A 20,132-nucleotide genomic window follows, 5' to 3' on the forward strand; every position below is an offset into this window, starting at 1 on the left:
TGACACATCAGACTTCCCTCCACCCTCAGACTGCAAGGACAATCTCTACATCTTAAGACTCAACAGACGCCGTGGAGAGTGGACACGCGTGGGAGCAAAATAAGGAGAAAGGCTCTTACTGTGCCGTTTCCTCGTGTTAGTTTCACCTTCTTCTCTGGTCACGCCCAGGCAGCCCATCAACTCTTGCAGGGAAATGGACTTGTCGTTATTCATATCACAGTATTCAACAAACTTCTTCACACATTTTTTGGGTTTGGACTTCTTCCGAAGGAATCTCTTGAAGGGCTTGATTTCCTTTTTGCCGATGTCCCCACTGGAGTTTTTATCCAGCAGTTTGAAATACCAGTGGACCACTCTCTCCTCCAGCGTGTGGCTGGGGTCAGGTTCCGAGAGCCTGGAAGACACGCAGGTGGTCAGGGGCCCCCGCAGACTGGCTGCCTCCCCACCCCGGCCCTGGTCCCTCCAGCGAGGGCCCCCGTGCTCTGACTTTCCTGGAAGAAGGGCCCTGCTTGTCGCGCTTTCGGCCCTGAGGCCTAAGGCTGCGTGGCTTTGCGGTTTGGTATAATGATTTTTAAAAATAACTTAGAAATTTGGCAAAACATTTTCAAGTTGGTTTCAAAATGGCAAATGGCACAGTGAACTTGTGCAGTCCAATCACTCACTGGGCGTTGGCAAGTCGTGAGGACAAAGCCCCGTGGGGATGGCCCATCGGCTCACACATCGCACACCTACTCAACCTGGGACCCAGAGGTTCTCTGCTCCTTTAATTGTGACTCATGGGCAGGTTGTTTATGCCATGGGTAAACTAAAAGGTGCAAAACAACATACACCTTAAAGTGGTAACCAGACATCTTTCCCTGGATTAAAAAAAAAAAGGTTGATACTTTAAGATATAAGTAAAAAGCTCTTCCAGAAGGCCTGGCCTTGAGGCTGATCTTGGAGACCATCCCAGATGTTACACTGGGCCTTCTCACCAAGTGGAAGGTGCAGCACGTGCTAACATAATCCCTGGTCCTTCCTTCCTTGTCTGGCTGTTGGTCTCTGTGTTGCCATGAGTGTAAAGAGTGAGTCAGACACCAAAAGTTCCCAGGTATTAGGGCTTTCTGATGCTATTAGTTACTTCCCAAACTTTCAGAGGACCTTCTAGGATGGACATTCATTTACTGCTTTCAATTTTAGTTTTACAGAAAAGATCTATCTTTCCAAGAATGTAACAGGTCAATTTGAAAATTGGGTGATTTTTTTTTTGTTTCATCATTTAATTTACTACTGGATTCATTAGCACTGCCTTTTTTTCTTCTGCAATCTTACTCTTAAGCAGAGACAGAGAGAGGCGGGCTTTGAGCTGAAGAAGACCAGGAAGCTTTAGATTATCTGGAATAGATGAAATAATCAAGGTTTGGGGCAGGCAGGGAAGAAGGCCAGTGCTCTAAGGAAATAAAGACAGTGAGATTCCCAATCAGAAAATGTGCTTTAAAATAAAGAGATTAATTATTACTAATTAACAGGGGAGATCCAACGCTTGAAACACTATATCCATTAAACACCACAAACTACCCTCCTAGGGACGTCACCCACAGAGACGAACAGCTTCAGGGAATTAACAGTCTCTCCGGAAGCAAAGCTCAAAGCCTCAGCCCCAGAACTGCAGAATTTCCACCAGGCGCACAGAGCAAGTTTCCAGAGTTTCAGAAATCAGATTTTGAACATTTTGTTAATGTAATTAATGCCACTGAATTGCAGCCTTGAAAATGGTTGTGATGGTAAATTTTATGTCATATATATTTTACTGTAAAGAAATCCTATCTTGAGAATTTTAAATTGAACATTTTAATTCAAAGTGTTTAAAATCCAGTCAATAGCTCTAAAATGCGATTCCAAAGCGGGAAGCCCTCTGGACCAGGGTCCTCCCATCCCCTCCCCTCCCCCTGCCCCTGCCCCCACCCCTGCCTGATGGAACCTGGGAAAATCCCAAGGTCTGGGCCCTGTTCCTGATGGCAACATCCTCCTTGGGTTGGTCGCATTACAAGAGAACCTGCTAAACAAATGTCCTCCAGACAAAGGAAGTGACCTCAGGTTTGGGGAGGGGACTTCTTTCCTGCAGGCCCTGCTGTGTCCGCTAAGCTGATCAGGCCTCGGATGCCAGTGTCTGGACTCTGCCCTCCAGCTTCTGAGAGTTCCCTGAATGCCGGGCTTCTTCCCAGCCTCCTGCTCTGCAGTCGAGCGCACGCACCTGCCCGGGGAGGAGGGGTCGGAGACGGCGTGGACCATGTCTGTGGACAGCGCGTCCAGCACACTCGTCAGAAACTCGTTCTTTTTGGCACCAGGACAGCCTGAAAAAAATCAAGTATGGACATCTTTTCAGATTTCCCAGAGCTCACAGAGTACAACAGATTCTTCTCTGTAATGGGAGGAAAGGCTTACGTAGGATTCAGAAATCAGTGTGCTGCTTCTGAGCATATACCCTGAGAAAAGCGTAATTCAAAAAGAGACACGCACCCCAATGTTCACTGCAGCTCTGTCTACAATAGCCAGGACATGGAAGCAACCTAGATGTCCACTGACAGATGAGTGGATAAAGAAGATGTGGCACATAGATACAATGAATATACTCGGCCATAAAGAAGAATGAAATCATGCCATCTGCAGCAACATGGATGGACCCAGAGATTATCATACTAAGTGAAGTCAGACAGAGAAAGACAAATATCATAAGTGATATCACTTACATGTGGAATCTAAAATATGACACAAATGAACTTATCTATGAAACAGAAACAGACTCACAGGCATAGAGAACAGACTTAGGATTACCAAAGGGGAAAGGTGGGGCAGGGGGAATAAATTAAGAGTTTGGGATTAATGCATACACACTACTAAATATAAAATAATCAACAAGGATCTACTGTATAGCACAGGGATCTCTACTCAATATTCTGTAATAACCTATAAGAGAAAAGAATCTGAAAAAGAATAGATATATGTATATGTATAACTGAGTCACTTTGCTGTACACCTGAAACTAACACAACATTGTAAATCAACTATACTCCAATATAAAATAAAAATTAAAAAAAAAATCAGTGTGTCAGGCGCCCTACATCAATGAGCTCATTTGAACACTTGTAAGCACGCTGCAATCCATATATGTTGATTTTAAAACAGTTTCTGTAAATTACAATCTCTGAGATTTATTGAATTATTACTATGTGAGACTAAGGGATTCCCAGGCACTATCATCTCATTGGTCCCAAGGCTGCAATGCCAGCAGGTAGCGTCACTGCCCCACATTACGCAGGAGGCCCCGGACGCTGGGAAACACCCCAAGCTCACATGGCTGGAGAAGACATGGCCCCAGAGTCCTGTCAGGGGAGCCTGAGTCCGAAGGCAGCGAAGGGGCTTCGAGTAATTCTGTAATTGAGTTTACTTGAAGCTTAACATTCTACAATATACTTTACCTACAAGTTAACTATCCCTAAACTCCCCTCCACCCTCCTCGCTGTTTCGTGATAAAGAGATGCAGCTTGGCATGTCTTTCCTGGGCTCTGAGAAGCAGGAGGAACATTCCACATGGACCGGATGTTGGTGCTGTGTTATGACGGCCAAGTCATTCAAAGACCAACGTGTTTACACAGTTAGAGAATTCTGGGTTTCATAAATTTCCTTTTGACACGAGTTTTTGTTATTATTATTCAAGCACATGTTAATTGCCTAGAGCAGGAATCCATTTACACCAGTTTCCACTTCGTTAAATACACATATCAGAAAACAGATGCGAATTCCCTAAGGGTCGGGGAAGGGCGAAAATAGAGCTGTGTTATTCCCCTTCTCCCTTTGAACACAACTGGAAAGGTAGATTATAATCCATAGGGAAACCCCCAGGACGATTGCAAGAATGTTAACTTTTCAAGAAAAAAATAATTATCTCATTAACTATTCCCTGGGGAGGCAATAGCCAACTTGAGGCTGCAGGCGTGTCTGGGACCGTTGGGGACCTCGGGGACTTCCTGCAGCCCTGTCAGCGCCAGCTCTGAGACAGGGCAGCGCCCTTTGCCCTTTGTCACAGTAATGAATGCTCCTGAGAGCAGCTCGCCTGACCACCAAGAGGAACAGAGAACAGCAAGCAGGCAGGCAGGGGTGTGTCAGGGGGTGTGCATAACCCGCCCCGGTCCCAGCTGCCCCCGTGAAGTCCCACACCCCGGCTGGCATCAAGATACCCCGGGAGGGATGTGGTGCAGGTAGGAAACACGCAGGTGTCTGGGAAAAGGCCGAGCTGATGAGAAACTGCTCAGGGCTGAACAGCTGTAAGAAAGCATTACGCTTGTGTTCTGTGCGGTGAGTATGACTTCAGTGGGAATGCACCCCGGTTATTTTTTGCTGTTAATTTTATCATATCCCCCCAAAGGAGGTAAAGCGACACAAGATTTTTAATTAGAAAATGATATATATGCATCAGGAAACACAAGACTAACAGCACCTAAAAGCTTTAGAAGGCTTTAACACAACAAGCAGTTAAGTTTAATCTACTTCTAAACCAAGAAATATTAAATCAATCCTGCTATAGCATGTTTTTAACGTGGTATAAATTACAGACTGCGAAATGCACAGATCTTTCTGCTAAGGATTATATTTTGCAGTTGAGAGCTACTTTAGTCCAACAAAAGAATACTTTTCATATTTATTTGCAAAGACACTGAGCTTCACTTAAGTAAAGAAAAGGGAAAAACGGTTTAGGCTCAGAGAGACAGAGCTGCTGCATCCTGAGACCAGCCTCTACGCGATCTCCGCCCCATGCTTTGGGCACGCACGTAGTCGACTTGCTGCTGGGCAAGCCCGCTCGGAGTGAACACTTGCGAGGTCTGGGGTCCGGGGGTGAGCAATCTTCCCAGACCCGTCAGATCCCGGTTCTCGGGGCCGAGGTCCTCACCTCGCTTGACGGGGAGACGGAGATGCAGGGTGACCTCGCACTGTGAGATGTGTGGCTCCCGGTTTTCAGGACAACCACTCATGAAATAGCAACAGCAGCGCCATTTCCAAGTAAGTGCGTGGATAAGCAGGGATGGGGTAGCGCCCACAGCGATTGCACTCCGGGAAGACAGTCCCTGCGTGTCCAGCCTCGGGCGGGGTCAAAGGCCGACCAGACTGAGGACGAGGAGGTGAAGGGACCTCGGCCTTCGCTTACTATCTGTACTTCAGCTCACGTGCCTTTACTCAAATATCCTGAGAGGACGCTTCCTCGTGGGGACACGAGGGTCCCAGGCCTGCTCGTCCTGGCACGGTGTTTGTAAAAATGAGAAGAAATCAGAATGAAAAATTAGCACGTCATTAAGAAGTGAATTTTCATTATCTGAGAAATGACATAAGTACCATGAAATCAAAATTTCACCACCGTGAAATGGACCAGGCCTCGAAAAGGAACGACGGGGCTGGCGGTGAAAGGGACGCACCCCCCAAACCGCCGGGCTCCCTGCAAAAAGCTCAGGGCAACACTCAGTTCCTCCGCACTCGCTCCCTCGGGCCACGGTGACGACCGCGGAGATCTGGGTCCTGCCCGCAGACCATGCTTGTGGCCACGCGGCCTCCCGTGTCCTGGGCTCAGCTCATCGAGTTGCCCCCCAGGGACCTCCGACCTCGTCCCAGCAGCTCACCTCCCCTTCCGCCCGCGCGGCCTCCATGCGGCCAGAAGCGCCCAGAAATCTTGTGTCCTTGAAACCACAGCCTGCAGGCTCCGTGACAGGACACCTCGTCACTGTTTATTTGTGTCCACCCACAAGCTTGTTGCCTGCGGGACGTGGAGCAGAGCTCAGAAGGCTCGGGTCAGGGGAGACGCAGGGCAGGGACGGCCCCGTGCCAGGAACTTCCATGGAGAACTGACAGCCAGCTAAAGAAACATTTGTAGAGAGAGGAAACCAGACTGTCCTTCTCAAAGCTAGAAGCAGAATGACTACAACCATTTATTTACAAATCTGAGGCAAAATAAAACAGCCAGCTTGTGTTGAAGATGCCTAGCTGATTTCATTTATCTGTGGAATCCAAGGAAAATACTCGGCATCCTGTTGCGTTTCTCTGCAAACACTTGGGTTCTGATCCTGGTTTGTCCCCCAGTAAGCTGGCGGCCCCATCCCAGGGCAGCCCCCCACCCGCCTGTCCCCAGCCTCAACCCCGGCTGCTTGTTAGCAATGAGCCGACCGGCTGCTGGTTCCCGAGATGCCAGGCGCCACTCGGCCCCAGGGAAACTGGTTCATATGTGATGCCTTGAAAAATTATTTCACTTGATATCTCTTAAAATGAATGTGTTCTACACTGTCTACAAAACATCCTTATTTTAAAAAACAAAAGTTTTTGGTATAGAAATGACTGATTTCAGCAAATTTACTTATACAGTTTCGTCTTCTCCCTTTTTCTTTAAAGTACAGATGGAAACATTTTCAGGACTGCTACCTGGACCACATCATGAATCCCCACTCCATATGGTAACTGGTGTCGCTTCCTTCCCGTCACCTGGAGCACTCAGGATCACCCCCTAAAGGAAACCCGGCACCAGAGGAAGGGAAGTCGGAGGGTGGCAATGTCCTCCTGCAAGTACCAAGAGAAGGCGTGAAATGGTGACAATCCGTAGTTTTGCACCCATGTTGCCAACACGGGTCCCTAACTGTAGCCTGAGCATCACGCAGCAGGTGAGGTCTGTGGGCCGCTGGGCAGGGAAACCAGGAGGGGGGGATCCCACTAGGTGACCAGGTGACTTGATGGGATGGAAAGTGTCACAGGACAATGGTACTACTTAATCTAGCTTCCAAGCATGTAACAGTGAGCAGCTTCAAGTCCTCATCTGGCTGGTTTATTATTTCAAATGTCTAGAAAGCTAATGTAGGTGAGAAATAAAATGAAATGGAAACAAAAATAACACCTTTCTCTGATTTTTTTCAGATCTCTCTGAGGAGCTGTGTGTGTGTGTGTCTCTGTGTGTGTGTGTGTGTGTGTGTGTCTCTGTGTGTGTGTGTGTCTGGGTGTGTCTGTGTGTGTGTGTGTCTGGGTGTGTCTCTGTGTGTGTGTCTCTGTGTGTGTGTGTCTCTGTGTGTGTGTGTGTCTGGGTGTGTCTGTATTATACCTGCACACTTATTAACTACATTATAATTACCTACTTCTCTGTTTATAGGTTTAAGTCCTCAAATTTGGAAGTCAGCCAATGGGGAACAAATTTCTCTAAATTTTTATCAGGTATGTGTCACGTCTGTCAAAGAACTCTGGCATGGCATCTTAGGATTCCCTGTGAGGAGGCAGTAGGGAGACACATGGATGGGGGAGGTAGGGATGCAGGAGGTGGGATGCAGGAGGTGAGGTGCAGGAGGTGGGATGAAACAGGTGAGATGCAGGAGGTGAGGTGCAGGAGGTGAGATGCAGGAGGTGAGATGCAGGAGGTGAGATGCAGGAGGTGGGATGCAGGAGGTGAGATGCAGGAGGTGGGATGCAGGAGGTGAGATGCAGGAGGTGAGATGCAGGAGGTGAGATGCAGGAGGTGGGATGCAGGAGGTGGGATGCAGGAGGTGGGATGCAGGAGGTGGGATGCAGGAGGTAAGATGCAGGCATCCCTTCTCCCTTGGCCCATGGCTGCCACAACAGGGCTGAGTAGAGGCCTGGAAGTGTGGTATTTTTCTGGACTTGGTCAGAACTTTAATGGAGAAACTGGACATTCCCAAAGGCCTGTATAGTGTCTTCAGTGAAAAAAACCAGAGAGAAGAACTTGGGAAGATAGAAAATTCTCCTTGCAACACAAAATCCCTGGAGATCAAAGTTTTATGGTAATAAAGCCAGGATTTAAAACACACATATAAGGCTAGTCCTTCTCCCAAAGTTTTAAGAATGTATCAGAGAAATTTTCAGGGAAGTCTAGTTTTGTGCAATTTCCCCCAGAGTAATATGAATGTATTTTACCTGTAGGGTGTGGGTCAGAATTGAGACCCACCATTCGCTGCCTTCAAGGGTTGTGAGAAATGGGAATAAAGTTACACCCGCTCCTCTAGAAACGTGAAGAAAAGCCCTGATAACTGTCTCTTTGCAATGGATTAGGCCCACTCTAGCCTGAAGACTAACACAGTCTTAAGGCTGCTAGCTCTACGTGAACTTTAGGCACCAGATTTTAAATCCCTTTCTTTAATGTGCAATATTTTGAACTACATAAAAGCAGCTGAGTGGTGTGTAATTTCTTTCTCAATTACCTTTACCTGAAAGTAAGTGTAAACACAGGATGAATCGTGCTGTGCTCTTTCCCTGTGTGTAACCAGGGCCCTGCAAGGTGCCCCAGGTGCGAACCACGTACCTCCTGGACCCTGAATATTGCCTGGGTCTGCGCGTGCAGACACAAGGGGTGGGTTTCCTGGTGGAAGGCTCTCCTCGTGCAGCTGAGGAGGGGAAAGTGAGGCATCACATAAAACCATCCACGAGGTTGATCATCTCGAGAAACGGGAAATGAAACTGCTGTGACGCTCATCCTCACCGTTTAAAACACAACAATCCGGTGGAGAAGAGAAAGAAAAGCTCTACAGAATCTGCCACTAAGTCAGGGGCGTCCGAGACCCAGAGACAAAGCTGCAGAGAGGCTCTCTGGCCCAGGAGCACGTGGGACCCCGCTCTGCTCTGCGGCGGCTCTGACGGCGCTCGGCTGTGAAGTCTGCTCCTGACCCCGCCGACAGTCCACAAGCACGGCGGCCCTGCGCTCTCGCTCGGCCGAAACGCTGGCCGCCTTCTAAGTCCACATTCTCCTCAGTTAAACACTGAGCTCATGGCTTGTTTCCCAAGCACTGACTTCCCTTAAACACGTACAACACGCCCATCTCGGGCCGTGGGGTCCACGCATCCCACCTGGGGCCCCCGGGGTCCACGGAGGGGGGTCCCCGCGCCTGGGGTCTGCGCTACTCCACTGACTTGCACCTTCCAGCCCCCATGCTTGCGCCTCAGGACAACCTGCCAAACTGGTGATCACGGCAAGGTTCTGCCAAGGGAGAAGGAGGAGGGGAGGGAGAGGAGAAAAAGGAGGGAGGAGGGGGAAGGGAGGGAAGGAGGCGATAAGTGGAAGATTGAGGTTCTGGCTGAGCTGGAGAGCTGTAACCCCCGGGGTGGGGGCCCTGCATCGCCCTCATTGATCAGGAGTTCAGAGACTGCCAGGCTGTAGTCACTGCGCTGGTGCAGAGGGGCACAAACAGGCCAGGGCCCTGCCCTCTCCTGTGGTAGGACGGTGACATCAGACGAATTAACATCTCCCTGCTGAGGACCCGGGCCCTGAAGTGTGGAGCAAGCCCTTTCGAATAGGCAGAAGGAGAAGCTCGTGCAAAGGCCCTGGGGCTGGGGACACGCGCATGCTGAGGGGCTGAGAGGAAGCCAGGGCGCGTGGAACAAGACGGGCATGGACAGCGGGAGTGAGAAATGGGGTGCAGGCACCGTGGGGTCCCGGGAGCCACAGAAAGGAGCTGGGACTTGATCTGGAGGGAAATCGCAGCCCTTGGAAGATTCGGAGGAGCCGTACCATGTGATTAATGAGTGTCACGGAGCCCACTCTGTGGGCTTTCGATGGACAGTGGGGTCCCCGGGAGCCCAGGCTGAGGCTGTGGCCTGTGGTCCAGGGACAAGATTGCTGAGACCAAGGTCAGAGTGGAGCCCAGAGACCTGAGAAGTAGGTTCAGGGGAAATCAGGGGTTGGAGGGGGCAGCGCTCCAGGGCTGGGGCTACGGCCAGGTCACACAGCCTCCCGAACATGACAAGGACAGAGGACATTCTCAGCAAAGGGTGCACTTGGATTCAGTCCCCAGATCCATTCTTATACAGTTGCTCACACCGAATTTCCTACAGTCACAGAAGGAGTGAAAGATGATGTGTCCTGATACACTTTCTCCATGAAACATTTTATGTCCCTCCCTTAATTTAATAAGTGCCTTTTTCTTAATTTTTAACTTTATATGCACTTTAAATGTTTAAAAACGTTAAACAGAGATAATTAGAAAAGTTTCTTTGGTCATGCTTATTGTAAGATCCATAAAATATCTGTAGCTAATAAAAGGTACATAAAGTGTATCTTCATAAATCCTCCCTCCAACTTGGAATTGTTTGTGTCATGGTCAAGATGACAGTGTTAGAACCAGGTGGCCCCTGCACGGCAGAAAAGCACATAGTCAGGACGCCTATTCATACTTTAAAACATCTATATGGGAGACAGTGAGTAAAATTCATCCTCAAAAAACGCCCTAAAGAAAAAGCACAAAACTTTCCACTCTTAAGATAAAATCAAAATCACTACTCTTATGTATTAACTCTAATTTTTAAATCTTTTCTATATTTACATATTTTATATACTGTATTTATTTTTTCATATTTTCAACAGTTTTTCATTATTCTAAACAAAGAGGTTTGTAGGCTTGAGGTTGTAGGCTTGAGGCTTTGATTACTTAATATTTAGTAATATTGGAGTTGGGTTAAAGTTGATGCCTAAAGGGACCCCAGAAATTATTCTCGTGGAGATGTAGTCAGAGAGAGTCGGGGCTCAGAGAATCCGCCTTCTCATTCACTAAATGCCCTGAGGTTCCCTCAGCTGTGATGTTCGAGACACTCTTTGCCTTTGATTTTATTTCTCTCTTGGGTGGGTCATCTGAGTCCAGCATGTGCACTAGGAATTCGTAATAGCTGATAAGTTAACCGTGAATATTTGTCTCCGAGACAGTGTTTATGTTTCCTGAGTCTCCCTACATTTCTCAAGGACAATATTATGTCCTTCAAACATTCATTTGATAGCTACTTATTAACCACATGCTGGGTGAAAAGCACCGTTTTTACCCTTAAGGAGCTTATAAAGTAAAATACTGGTGACAGGAGAGGAGGGTTTATGGTGATACAGTAAGACAGATGTCAGTTTTGTGGGAAGCACAGACTTTCTGGAGGTCTCCTGTCGGCCGAGGAACAGGAAGCATTTGAGGACACGGGTCCACGTCGTAATGAGGTGTTTTGACCAACAGATACTGTTGGCAGAATTAGGGTTACTTCTGATCATCCCTTCAAGGCTTTCCTGAGTCAGGGGGCTTCCCTCCCTCTCACTGTCACTCAGAGCAACAAAACAACTACCTTCGCTTGGATTTTCTCCAGAGCACAATATTTTGAATGTTACCAAACTGACAGTGAAATGCTTAGGTGGCGCATCTTTAAGACCACGGAGAAGGGATAAGCGTGGACTGTCTTCTCTCGGAAGGTTGGGACACCCCGGCCCTTCGGGAAGCCATCCTCACCCCAGTAGATGTGACCTGAGGTTGTGCCGGCACCTCCGTCGACACAACGCCGCAAAACAGAGGGCGGAGCCACGAAGGGGAGACAGGCTCCTGTGGAGACGCGGCCGGGTCCCCGCGGCGCCAAGGACCCGCGGGAGGAGCTCTGCCTGGGCTCGGCGTCCCGGCATCCCTCGGAAGACCGAGGTCACCGCCCAAGAATTGCGCGTGTGCACGTGAGACTCGAGAGCGCGCTGCGCTGCTGTGCTGCGTGTGGAAGCATCGCTTCCCGGCTGTGGACACACGCGCTTGTTTACTCTCTGCCCCGCCCTCCACCAACGCACCCAGCAGTGCGGGCGCGTGTTTCTGAGAGGATTTCTGAAATATTTCCCGAGACAACGGACCACCTTCCTGTGGGAGCCGAGCTGGCTGTCCCTGTAAGGACAGTTGCTAATTACCACGTGTTCTAGGCCTGGGAAAACAGAAAGAGCAACACGGTTCCTGCTCCAGCCCCAGGGATGACAGCCACGCGGCCGGTGGGCACGCACGCTTGCACTGCCCACGGCACCTGCGGCGGAGGGAGGGGCCGCACCTGTGCCCCGACCAGCGGGATCTAACCTGATGTCCGACGGATGGGTGAGGAACATCGGAGGCAATCTCGGGCTGCGTAACCAGACAGAGGCCTGGCCAGGTACAGGTGAGCCGGGTCCGGGCGGCGCGGGGAGCTCTCCTCCTTTCCAGGAGCTCGGCGTGGGAACCCTGGCGGGCGCAGTGCCCCTCACCCCACAGCCCAGCGTCTGCCTGGCCCGGCCACGAGGAAAGAACAAGCAGGTGGTTTGGGCCCAGCGACGGGGCCGGATGTGTCCCCCCAGCACACAGGCCGGAAGAACCGGACTCAGGCCAGGTGTTCAGACACAGGCTGGTTGCAATCTCTCTGCTTTCCACTTCAGTGGAGAAACCTTTCTTTCCAAACTCCTAGTTCATTTACTTTTATTTTTGATAGTTTGCTCTACAATACAGGTTCTTTCATATCCTTTACGAGGAATCCAGGAAAGAACACGGGCTTAACCACCAGATAGATGGCTCAAACCACGCACCTGTAAAAAGTCATCCACCTCTGTCATACAAAAATAAGCTTCTGCTCTACGATGCGCTTGTAAATTATACTTTATAGCACCCGTGACCTTGACTGGATTTCAAGTGATGTTGCACTTTACTAAACTTTAAAATATTAAGAGTGAGCAAGTGTCTTCGTGGCCATCCCATAATGGGATGGGTGACTTCTGCTGCTTCCCTGACTGTCAGTCAGCACGTGAGTCACCGCAGCCCCGAGACGGAGCCCTGGGCTCGGCCGCCGGCGCCCCCAGCGTCAGTGGAGGCCCCGCGCCTGCCCTGCCTTCGCTCTCTTCCTCCCCCCCTGCCCCGCTGAGCTGGCCGGTCAGATGCCCCATCCCCAGCAAACCCTACCATGGACAAGGGGAGGAGATCCCCGATGGGAACCACATACCAACAGCAGCAACAAAACTACGTGACGGTCCCTGAAGAACTAGAGAAAACAGGAGGCGAGGGACAGCGCCGTTGACGGCCAGCGACCACCAGCCAATCTCTGGGGCCATCTGGGGTTTTAATCACCCAAATGCATGCTGCAATCACCTCCTCAGAGCCCCAGACACAGAAACAAAGCCAAGGTGATGACAGAGGGGGATTCTTGTGCTGCCGCCGGTGAGGGAAATGGTCCCCATGAGCCGAGGGCTGTGCACGTGGTCTGGGGCCGCCCCCGCTCACGTTTCCAGGGACCCCGCCGCGGGCATCAAATAGAACGGGGACCTGGGCCATCTCTGCAAGCTCTGTAATCTCATGATTTGGGGGGAATTTTAAACAGACGTGAGGGACAAGAGGTAGAAACGACACCACGTCTGAGGAAATGCCCTCCTCAGCCACTGTGCCGGTTAATGGCCCTGCAGACTCTCTGCTCAGCCGAATCGGAGAGTGGACTCATCCCAGGAATTTGCTAGAATGTCTGCATCTTAGGAACAAGTCCCAATTGTAGTCAATTTTCAATGCAAAGGTTATTGTAAACCTTCACAGGTAAATACAGTCAGAAATGGCTGCCTCAAGGATTTTTCTTTTTCTTCCCTGTGGGATGGAAGCGGTTATACACTTGGCAGAATTTGGGCAAATCACCGAAGGTGGGGTCTTGCAGAAGCAGAAGGTCTGGCCACATTTTGGAAGCAACAAGTTGTTCTTTTTTTTTTTCTCTACATCTAGACCAGCCACGCAGAGCCAAAAATGGTGAATTCAGTCGACAATTTGATGAATGAGACGAGAAACTACGGCTGAATCTAAACAAAGAATGCTCTATCCTGAAAGTGTCAACTTCTGAGACATTTCTAGGGCTCCAGGACCCCAAGGTCTGCCGGGTCCAACTCAAAGTAAATGTATACGAACAAAAGCACACAGGAGTCGTCTTCTCTTTTTCAAAAAAAAGTGTGTTTCTTCCTCATATCACTTACTCTTTGCCTAAATTTCGAATTCTTCTCTTTGTTTGAGTCACAAATAGAATGATAACAAAACAACACTGCAGACTTCAAAGTCGTTCTGATGTTGTGACCTAAACTATTACAGACCCTACACTTTTCACCAGACTCATTCTCTCGCCCAATCATGCATGTCTTCCTGGCATCATGTCAGTGAGGAGATGGGTAGAGTGCGGCTTGGGACCACATTGATTCCAACGTGCCCTCCTGATGGAAATTCTCCACTTTCATCACCAGCCCTGCAGCTCCACAGCCGACCTCTGCTTCACTCCTTTGCACACAGGGTCCTCTGTGCTCACCTACACCCTGCCCCCGAAGCCTCCCTCCAGGGCTCTCCTCCCACCAGGTCTGCCCAGGACCCTCCAAGCTAGAATCCCCACCCTTCCTCCAAGTTCCCAACAAAAACAAAGACAGACTGTTACTGTAAAACAGAGCTACTTGAGTACCCCTGCCACAAGAAACTCTGAAAAAACATACTTAATTCAGGTCTAACTCAGTGGCAGGCACTTTTTAAAGCTATGGTCCAACAATATGGGGTTTTCTGTGGTTGACAAGGCGTGATAGAGCTGGTTTTTGGGAGTGAACACAAAGTCAAAAGAGGTCTGTGCCTATACTTTGTTTTTGTCATAAAATGCATAATAACGTCATTCAAAGGCAGCATCATTTCTCTTGGGACTAAAGTCTGTTGCCCCGTAAGTGTCCACACGGAAGGTCCCAAAGGGTCCAGGGGTCTTGGTGAGGTGGAGTCTGGTGGAGCTGCAAGCTCCTGTCCGGGCAGCGGGGGTAGGGGTGCGGCTGGGAGCAGGACACCCACGCTGGGCCCCGAAACTCACCCGCAACTGAACAGAGCCGATGACCCACCCTCTGGGGTTTGGTGTGGCTACACCGGAACCATGGGATCACATGTTACGTGGACAGATTCAGCTGAGGTTTCTGGTGAGAGGCAGGCGCCCTGGCACAGACATCGTCCCCAGATCTGTGTGTCCACGCAGAGCCCACGCCCAGGGTTCATTGCCAGATGTCCATTCTATGTAACACTGCTTTCAAATTAGGATACGCATTAATTAGTGAGCAAATGTTTGTATTTATTCTCCCGTACCTCCTGGAATGACTCGAAGCAAAAGCCCTGGGCCTATCTCACCAACAACTGTCTGTTAAACCAGTGAACATTCTACGTAGAAGATCTGTGCTTTCAAAGCTGCCTTAAAACAGATGAACTCACACCAAAACTGCCTCCAAAAATAGAGAGAGAGAGAGTTTTAACGCAAAACACTGATGAAAAGGAAGGCTTACAAAATGAAATGCTGACCGGGAGGGCTGGATGGCCACATGAGGACCAAAGCACCACTGAGAGGGCGGTCCAGGGGATGCAGTAATCTGGGGAGCTCTTTGCCCTGGACCCCACCCAGCCCAGAACTCCAAATCCCCACAGGCTTTGCCTCAGCACCACGCCTGTTGGCTCTGCCCAGCTTGGCGACGTGTCTTCTGAGTGACCTTCTTCACCACCCAGGGCCTGGATGCCATCGGAAGAGCAGGGTAACATCCTTCACGGAGTCTGGGCACCACCTGCACCCCAGGGAGACAGCTCTGAGGGCTGGACTAAAGGCCTTCGCGGGGCTTCTCCCCGGGGCATTGAGGGGACCCCCCCCCAACGGCAGCTCTCTGGGGGCCGCATTCTTGCTCCAGCGCAACTGCTCTGCCCTCCTCCACTCAGGACCTGCACTTCCCAGCCCTTGGAGGGGGCCGTGCCTCTAAGTCGCTCTCGAGTGAGCATCTGAAAAGTGGACGGCAATGGACCCCTGAGTCAAACATCACATAAAGTCATGTTGGAATAATGCTCACCAAGTGACCAAGAGCCACACACGTTTTCTAACGAGAGGAGGGAACCAGGAGGGAAGCCGACAGCGTTGATGTCTCTGCTGTGCCTGGAATTCAAGCAGGGGCCACACACTAAGGCCCAAGACGGCCCCCATCCCTGACGCTGTGTAAGGTGTGAATGGCACAGCTGCCCCAAGGAAACCCCCCAAACGATGGGGTGCTCAGAGGTCGACCAGTTTTCAGTCTAGGAGCCTAACCCTTGAGAACCAGCTGCAAATGCTCACCTCCCATTTCAGTTACAGACGTCTCTGAGAACCATATATTCTGAATACTTGCAAAACGATGATTCCTTGTAGATTGGTGCGGCCGCTATGGAAACAGTATGGAGGTTCCTCAAAAAATTAAGAATAGAATTACCATATGATCCAGCAATCCTACTTCTGGGTATTTAGCCAAAGAAAATGAAAACTCTAATTCGAAAAGATACCTGCACCCCAATGTTCACAGCAGCACTATTTACAATAGCCAAAACATGGAAACAACCTAAGTGTCCATTGATACATGAATGGATAAAGAAGATGTAGTGAACACACACACACACACACACACACACACACACACACACACACACACACACACAGAGGAATATTACGCAGCCATAAAAAAGAATGAAATCTTGCCATTTGCAGCAACATGGATGGAATAGGAAGGTATTATGCTTAGTGAAATAAGTCAGAAAGAGAAAGTCAAATAGCATATAATTTCACTCATATGTGCAATGTAAAAAACAAACAAAACCTGAACAAAATAAATGAACAAACTAAACAAAACAAAAACCAACACCCAGATGCAGAGAACAGGTTACCAGAGGTGAAGGGAGGAAGGAGGGGAGAAACAGATAAAGGGATCAACTGTGTGGTGACAGATGGAAACTCACTTTTGGTGGGAGCACGAGGTCGTGTAGACAGAAGTAGAAATATAATGTTGAACACGTGAAACTTATATAACGTTATAATCCAATGGGACCCCCGAATTTGTTTCTTTAATTAAAAAAAATAAAACCCGGATTATTTTGGTGAGAGCTAAGTATTGGCGATGTCCATTACAGCCTGGGCGGGAAGTGGCGGGGTCCTGGGGCCTCCTGCCCACTTGTCAGCCTACAGGGTCCCTGAGGGAAAAGTCCCCGTGAAGGTGGCCAGCAGCTCGTTTCAGCCAACGTGCAGTATTACAGGCACTGAGCCGGTGCTGAGCAAACCTAGGACATGGGCTCAGCTCCACCTGCAGGAGCCCTGGGGGAGCAGGTGTGCATCACCCCCTTTTCTCTGATAAGCAGAGACTCAGAAGGGAGCAATTACAGGACACACTGCTGGACAGTGGCCGCACCAGGCTCCTCAAATCCACACAGCCGAGGGCAGTGTGTCTATGTCCTCTTACCCCTGGTCTACGTCACGGCACGCCTGCACCCATCACTTAACCGAGGACACCGTCCTGGGCTCACCTTCCCGTCATTTCTGAGATGGGGGTGTTTGCCCCAGAAATGAAGAAATAGGGAAAATGTGTTTCAAACCTCTGGGGAGGAAGCAAGTCTGGTATGGTTTCTGAAGGTTTCAAATATCAAAAGATTTCATACGTTTGCATTTCTCAATGTTCAAATGATTATCTGAATACAGCAAATTTCCCAAAGTTTATTTTCCAGATCATCCACACCCCTGCTTATTCCAGGCAGAAGAAACACAAAGGAAACTATCCAAAGAAGAAGGATGAAGGTATTTTAGTTCACATTCTTAAAAGAGAAGTGGGAATTGGATTGGTCTGGTTTCTCACCAACACTTTTAATGTAAGAGAGAGGGAATGAACTCCTTGCGGTTTGGAACAGCCTCTGTTCCAAGGGGACGTGCATCCAATTGGACGGGACCTCCCAGGTTTCACCTTTGACCACCTGTTACGTCTCCTCGGAGACAGAGGTCAGTGGACTTGCCTCTGGTTCAAAGGCTTCAGGAACAAGGTGTTAAGTCAATGGAATAGCACTAATCTCTAGGGAGCTTCTTGAGGAAGGGCCGCAAGGTCCTGTCTTTGGTTTTCTCATTTTCAAAAAATCTATGCAATGTCGTGGGTGGAGAAGACTTTAATGCTCTCATATCAAGCTTGGAACGAGCACATAAATGAGGATAGACTATAATAGGCTGGAGAGCAGAAGTTTAAAAATCATGATTCAAAATGATCATGGCGGCTGGACATTGAGCCAATACCAAGATGAAATATAACCAAGAAAGCTGAAGTCCCACACTTCGATTGTGCAAGTTCAGGATGTACAGTGTTTTACACAACAGATAATCACTGGTTTTTAACATCCTGCAAGAGACAAATGCCTGGACAATCTGATCCTCTATGCAGCATGGAAGAACCTTCGGATCCAGCAAGAAACAAAAGGAAAGGGTAAGGAATGAGTGATCATTTCCATGCTTGGTTTTGGTTTTGTACCTTTAAAAACAATGTCTCACAAATAAATTGTCAAGAAATAGAAAAGTTATTGACGTTTGGCATAAGTATATTGTGAAAAATCTGTCCTAGTACTGTGTAAGGCTAAAAACAGATTTTGGAAATCCAAATGTAACATGTTACGGAAAAACCCGAACGAAAGTTTTGGCCAGCCCAATAATTAAGGAAGCACTGGCTCTTGGTATGGAATATTAATATGGGATGTTACTTCTTTTGTTCCTGAGTTAAGTCATTAACTATTAACCAACCAACCCAGTTAACAATAATCAACTAGGTGTTAAATAGCCTCCTGTCATTTGAAAGATTCAAATGAAGATGTTTTTGAGATTCTGGAATTATTCTATTTCATGCTTATAAAGCATCAAGTCTGGAAATGCTGGACGAGAGGAACGGTGGTCATTCGTGATCGTTATGATGGGCATTGATCGCCTACAATTGCATTTGCAACCCAGATTCTGTTTTGCTAACTGGTTTAACAGATAGCAGCTCTCTCCTTCTCCTGTTCTGTCAGCATCACCCAAACCATAAACAAGTATGAACCTGATCCAGGAAGCCATGGCTCCAGTGTAGGGTTTCAGGGAAAGGGCAGGATCCTTGAAGAAAAGGTGACATGTTTGCTTTTCACTTGGATCTACAATCGATGACTGTAACTGGAAATCCTATCCTCATTAGAAAAATGTAACGACATGATTCGATGTGAACACAAAACCAAAGAAACAACATCCCCTTCCTCCTGGAATATAAGCTCTTCCAAACATGCTCTTGGGTTTATGAATCGCATAGTTCTTACTTCTGCTTTATGTCCAAGTGTTTATTACACCTGAAACATCATCCGTTCTCTGCCCACTTGTATCTTTCTCATTCTTGACAAATTAGCTCAAAGCCCACTTTCTCCAGGACCACCCGCTGCCTAGCGCAGCGGGCATGGACCCTCTTCCCCTCCGATGTCCTGACACCACCAGCAGCCTCATACTTCCTGGAACCGAGCTCAGAGCCACATGCTTCCCACGGGTCATCTCCAAGGCTACGGAGGTCAGTTTTGTTAGCACAGGTTCTTGTCGAGTTTAGGGAATCAGACCAAGCTGTGTATATTGCGTCTTTCTACCCTACAAACCTTTGACAAGGACGGCTATTGAAGGGAAGAGAGCCCTGAGCTGGAGAGGAATAAGACAGTGCAGCTGGCGAGAGACTGGTCCGGCTCCCTGACCCAGGGAGCCCTGCGCAGTGAGGTTTCACTGCAGAACAAGCACAGGAGTCCCACCTTCTCACAGTGTAATTATTGTTTCCCGGAAGTCGACCTCTGCCGGGTCACTTGCCCGTTTCAAGCGAATGACTAAGCTCTGAAAGGGGTCAGCATGCCAGCGGCGTAAGCACTGGACACACCTGCTCTTCAGCAGGGCTTTAAAAGTTACTTCCATCAAACTACGGGCACCGCGATGGACGTTCAAACACATGACACTGCACACACTAAAGGAAGCTTCCGGACCTAACCTGCCTTCCACGGCTCCACCTACTCCTCCGTTCACGCGTCCAGCTGCCCACTTAGCAGTGCCTCTGTTTAACAAAAGGTCTGAACGATCGATTGACCTTGATGACACTCAGGTGCCCAGGGTTGTAACACAGAGCAGCGCCGTTAACCCTAAAAGGGGGTGTATAGGTAAAGGCATTCCTTCCTGTGGAAAGTCTGGCCGAAGGATTTGTGTACCATAAGCCAGGCTGGATGAAAACTCCCCAGATAACAAAACACCAGTTTAATTATATCCTCCGAAAGCAGAGCTCAGGTAGCCCACGCCTCCCAGATGAGCCCAAACCCTCGGAGGACACGATACACAGCCTCCTATAGCCACCTGAGTGCAGAGGCACTGAGAGCAAGGGACGCTCGGAGGAAAGTGATCCAGGGGCGTCTCCAGGTGTCCGGTCCCAGCTTGGTTTTTACAGCGGAAGAACCAAGACAAAGCATGTGCGGGCGACCAGGGGGATATCAGAAAACAGGATGTGAGGGCTTCAGCGAAGCCTGGGTGAGAGGCTCCCCCAC

At 49.1% G+C, this 20,132-nt stretch overlaps 1 protein-coding gene and 1 long non-coding RNA gene across 6 annotated transcripts in view; one reads left to right on the forward strand and one right to left on the reverse strand.

Annotated features, from left to right (window-relative positions):
* LOC309635325 overlaps positions 1-7,367 on the forward strand; it is a 31,015-nt gene extending 23,648 nt beyond the window's left edge. Inside the window, exon 3 of the long non-coding RNA XR_014248766.1 lies at positions 6,412-7,367. This is a non-coding gene — a long non-coding RNA (uncharacterized lncRNA). The remainder of the gene's footprint in view (positions 1-6,411) is intronic.
* SMOC2 (SPARC related modular calcium binding 2) overlaps positions 1-20,132 on the reverse strand; it is a 156,348-nt gene that overhangs the window by 10,083 nt on the left and 126,133 nt on the right. For 4 of the 5 annotated variants that reach the window (XM_082406325.1, XM_082406324.1, XM_082406323.1 and 1 more), the window contains 2 exons: positions 2,234-2,333; positions 120-394 (listed from right to left, as the gene is read on the reverse strand). The exons of the other annotated variant lie outside the window; for it this stretch is intronic. In XM_082406325.1, the coding sequence (XP_082262451.1) occupies positions 120-394; positions 2,234-2,333 (375 nt within the window). The remainder of the gene's footprint in view (positions 1-119; positions 395-2,233; positions 2,334-20,132) is intronic. 5 annotated transcript variants of the gene reach the window in all.

Source organism: Balaenoptera borealis, assembly GCF_965194805.1.
Source record: "Balaenoptera borealis genome assembly, chromosome: 9".
Taxonomy (NCBI): Eukaryota; Metazoa; Chordata; class Mammalia; order Artiodactyla; family Balaenopteridae; genus Balaenoptera; species Balaenoptera borealis.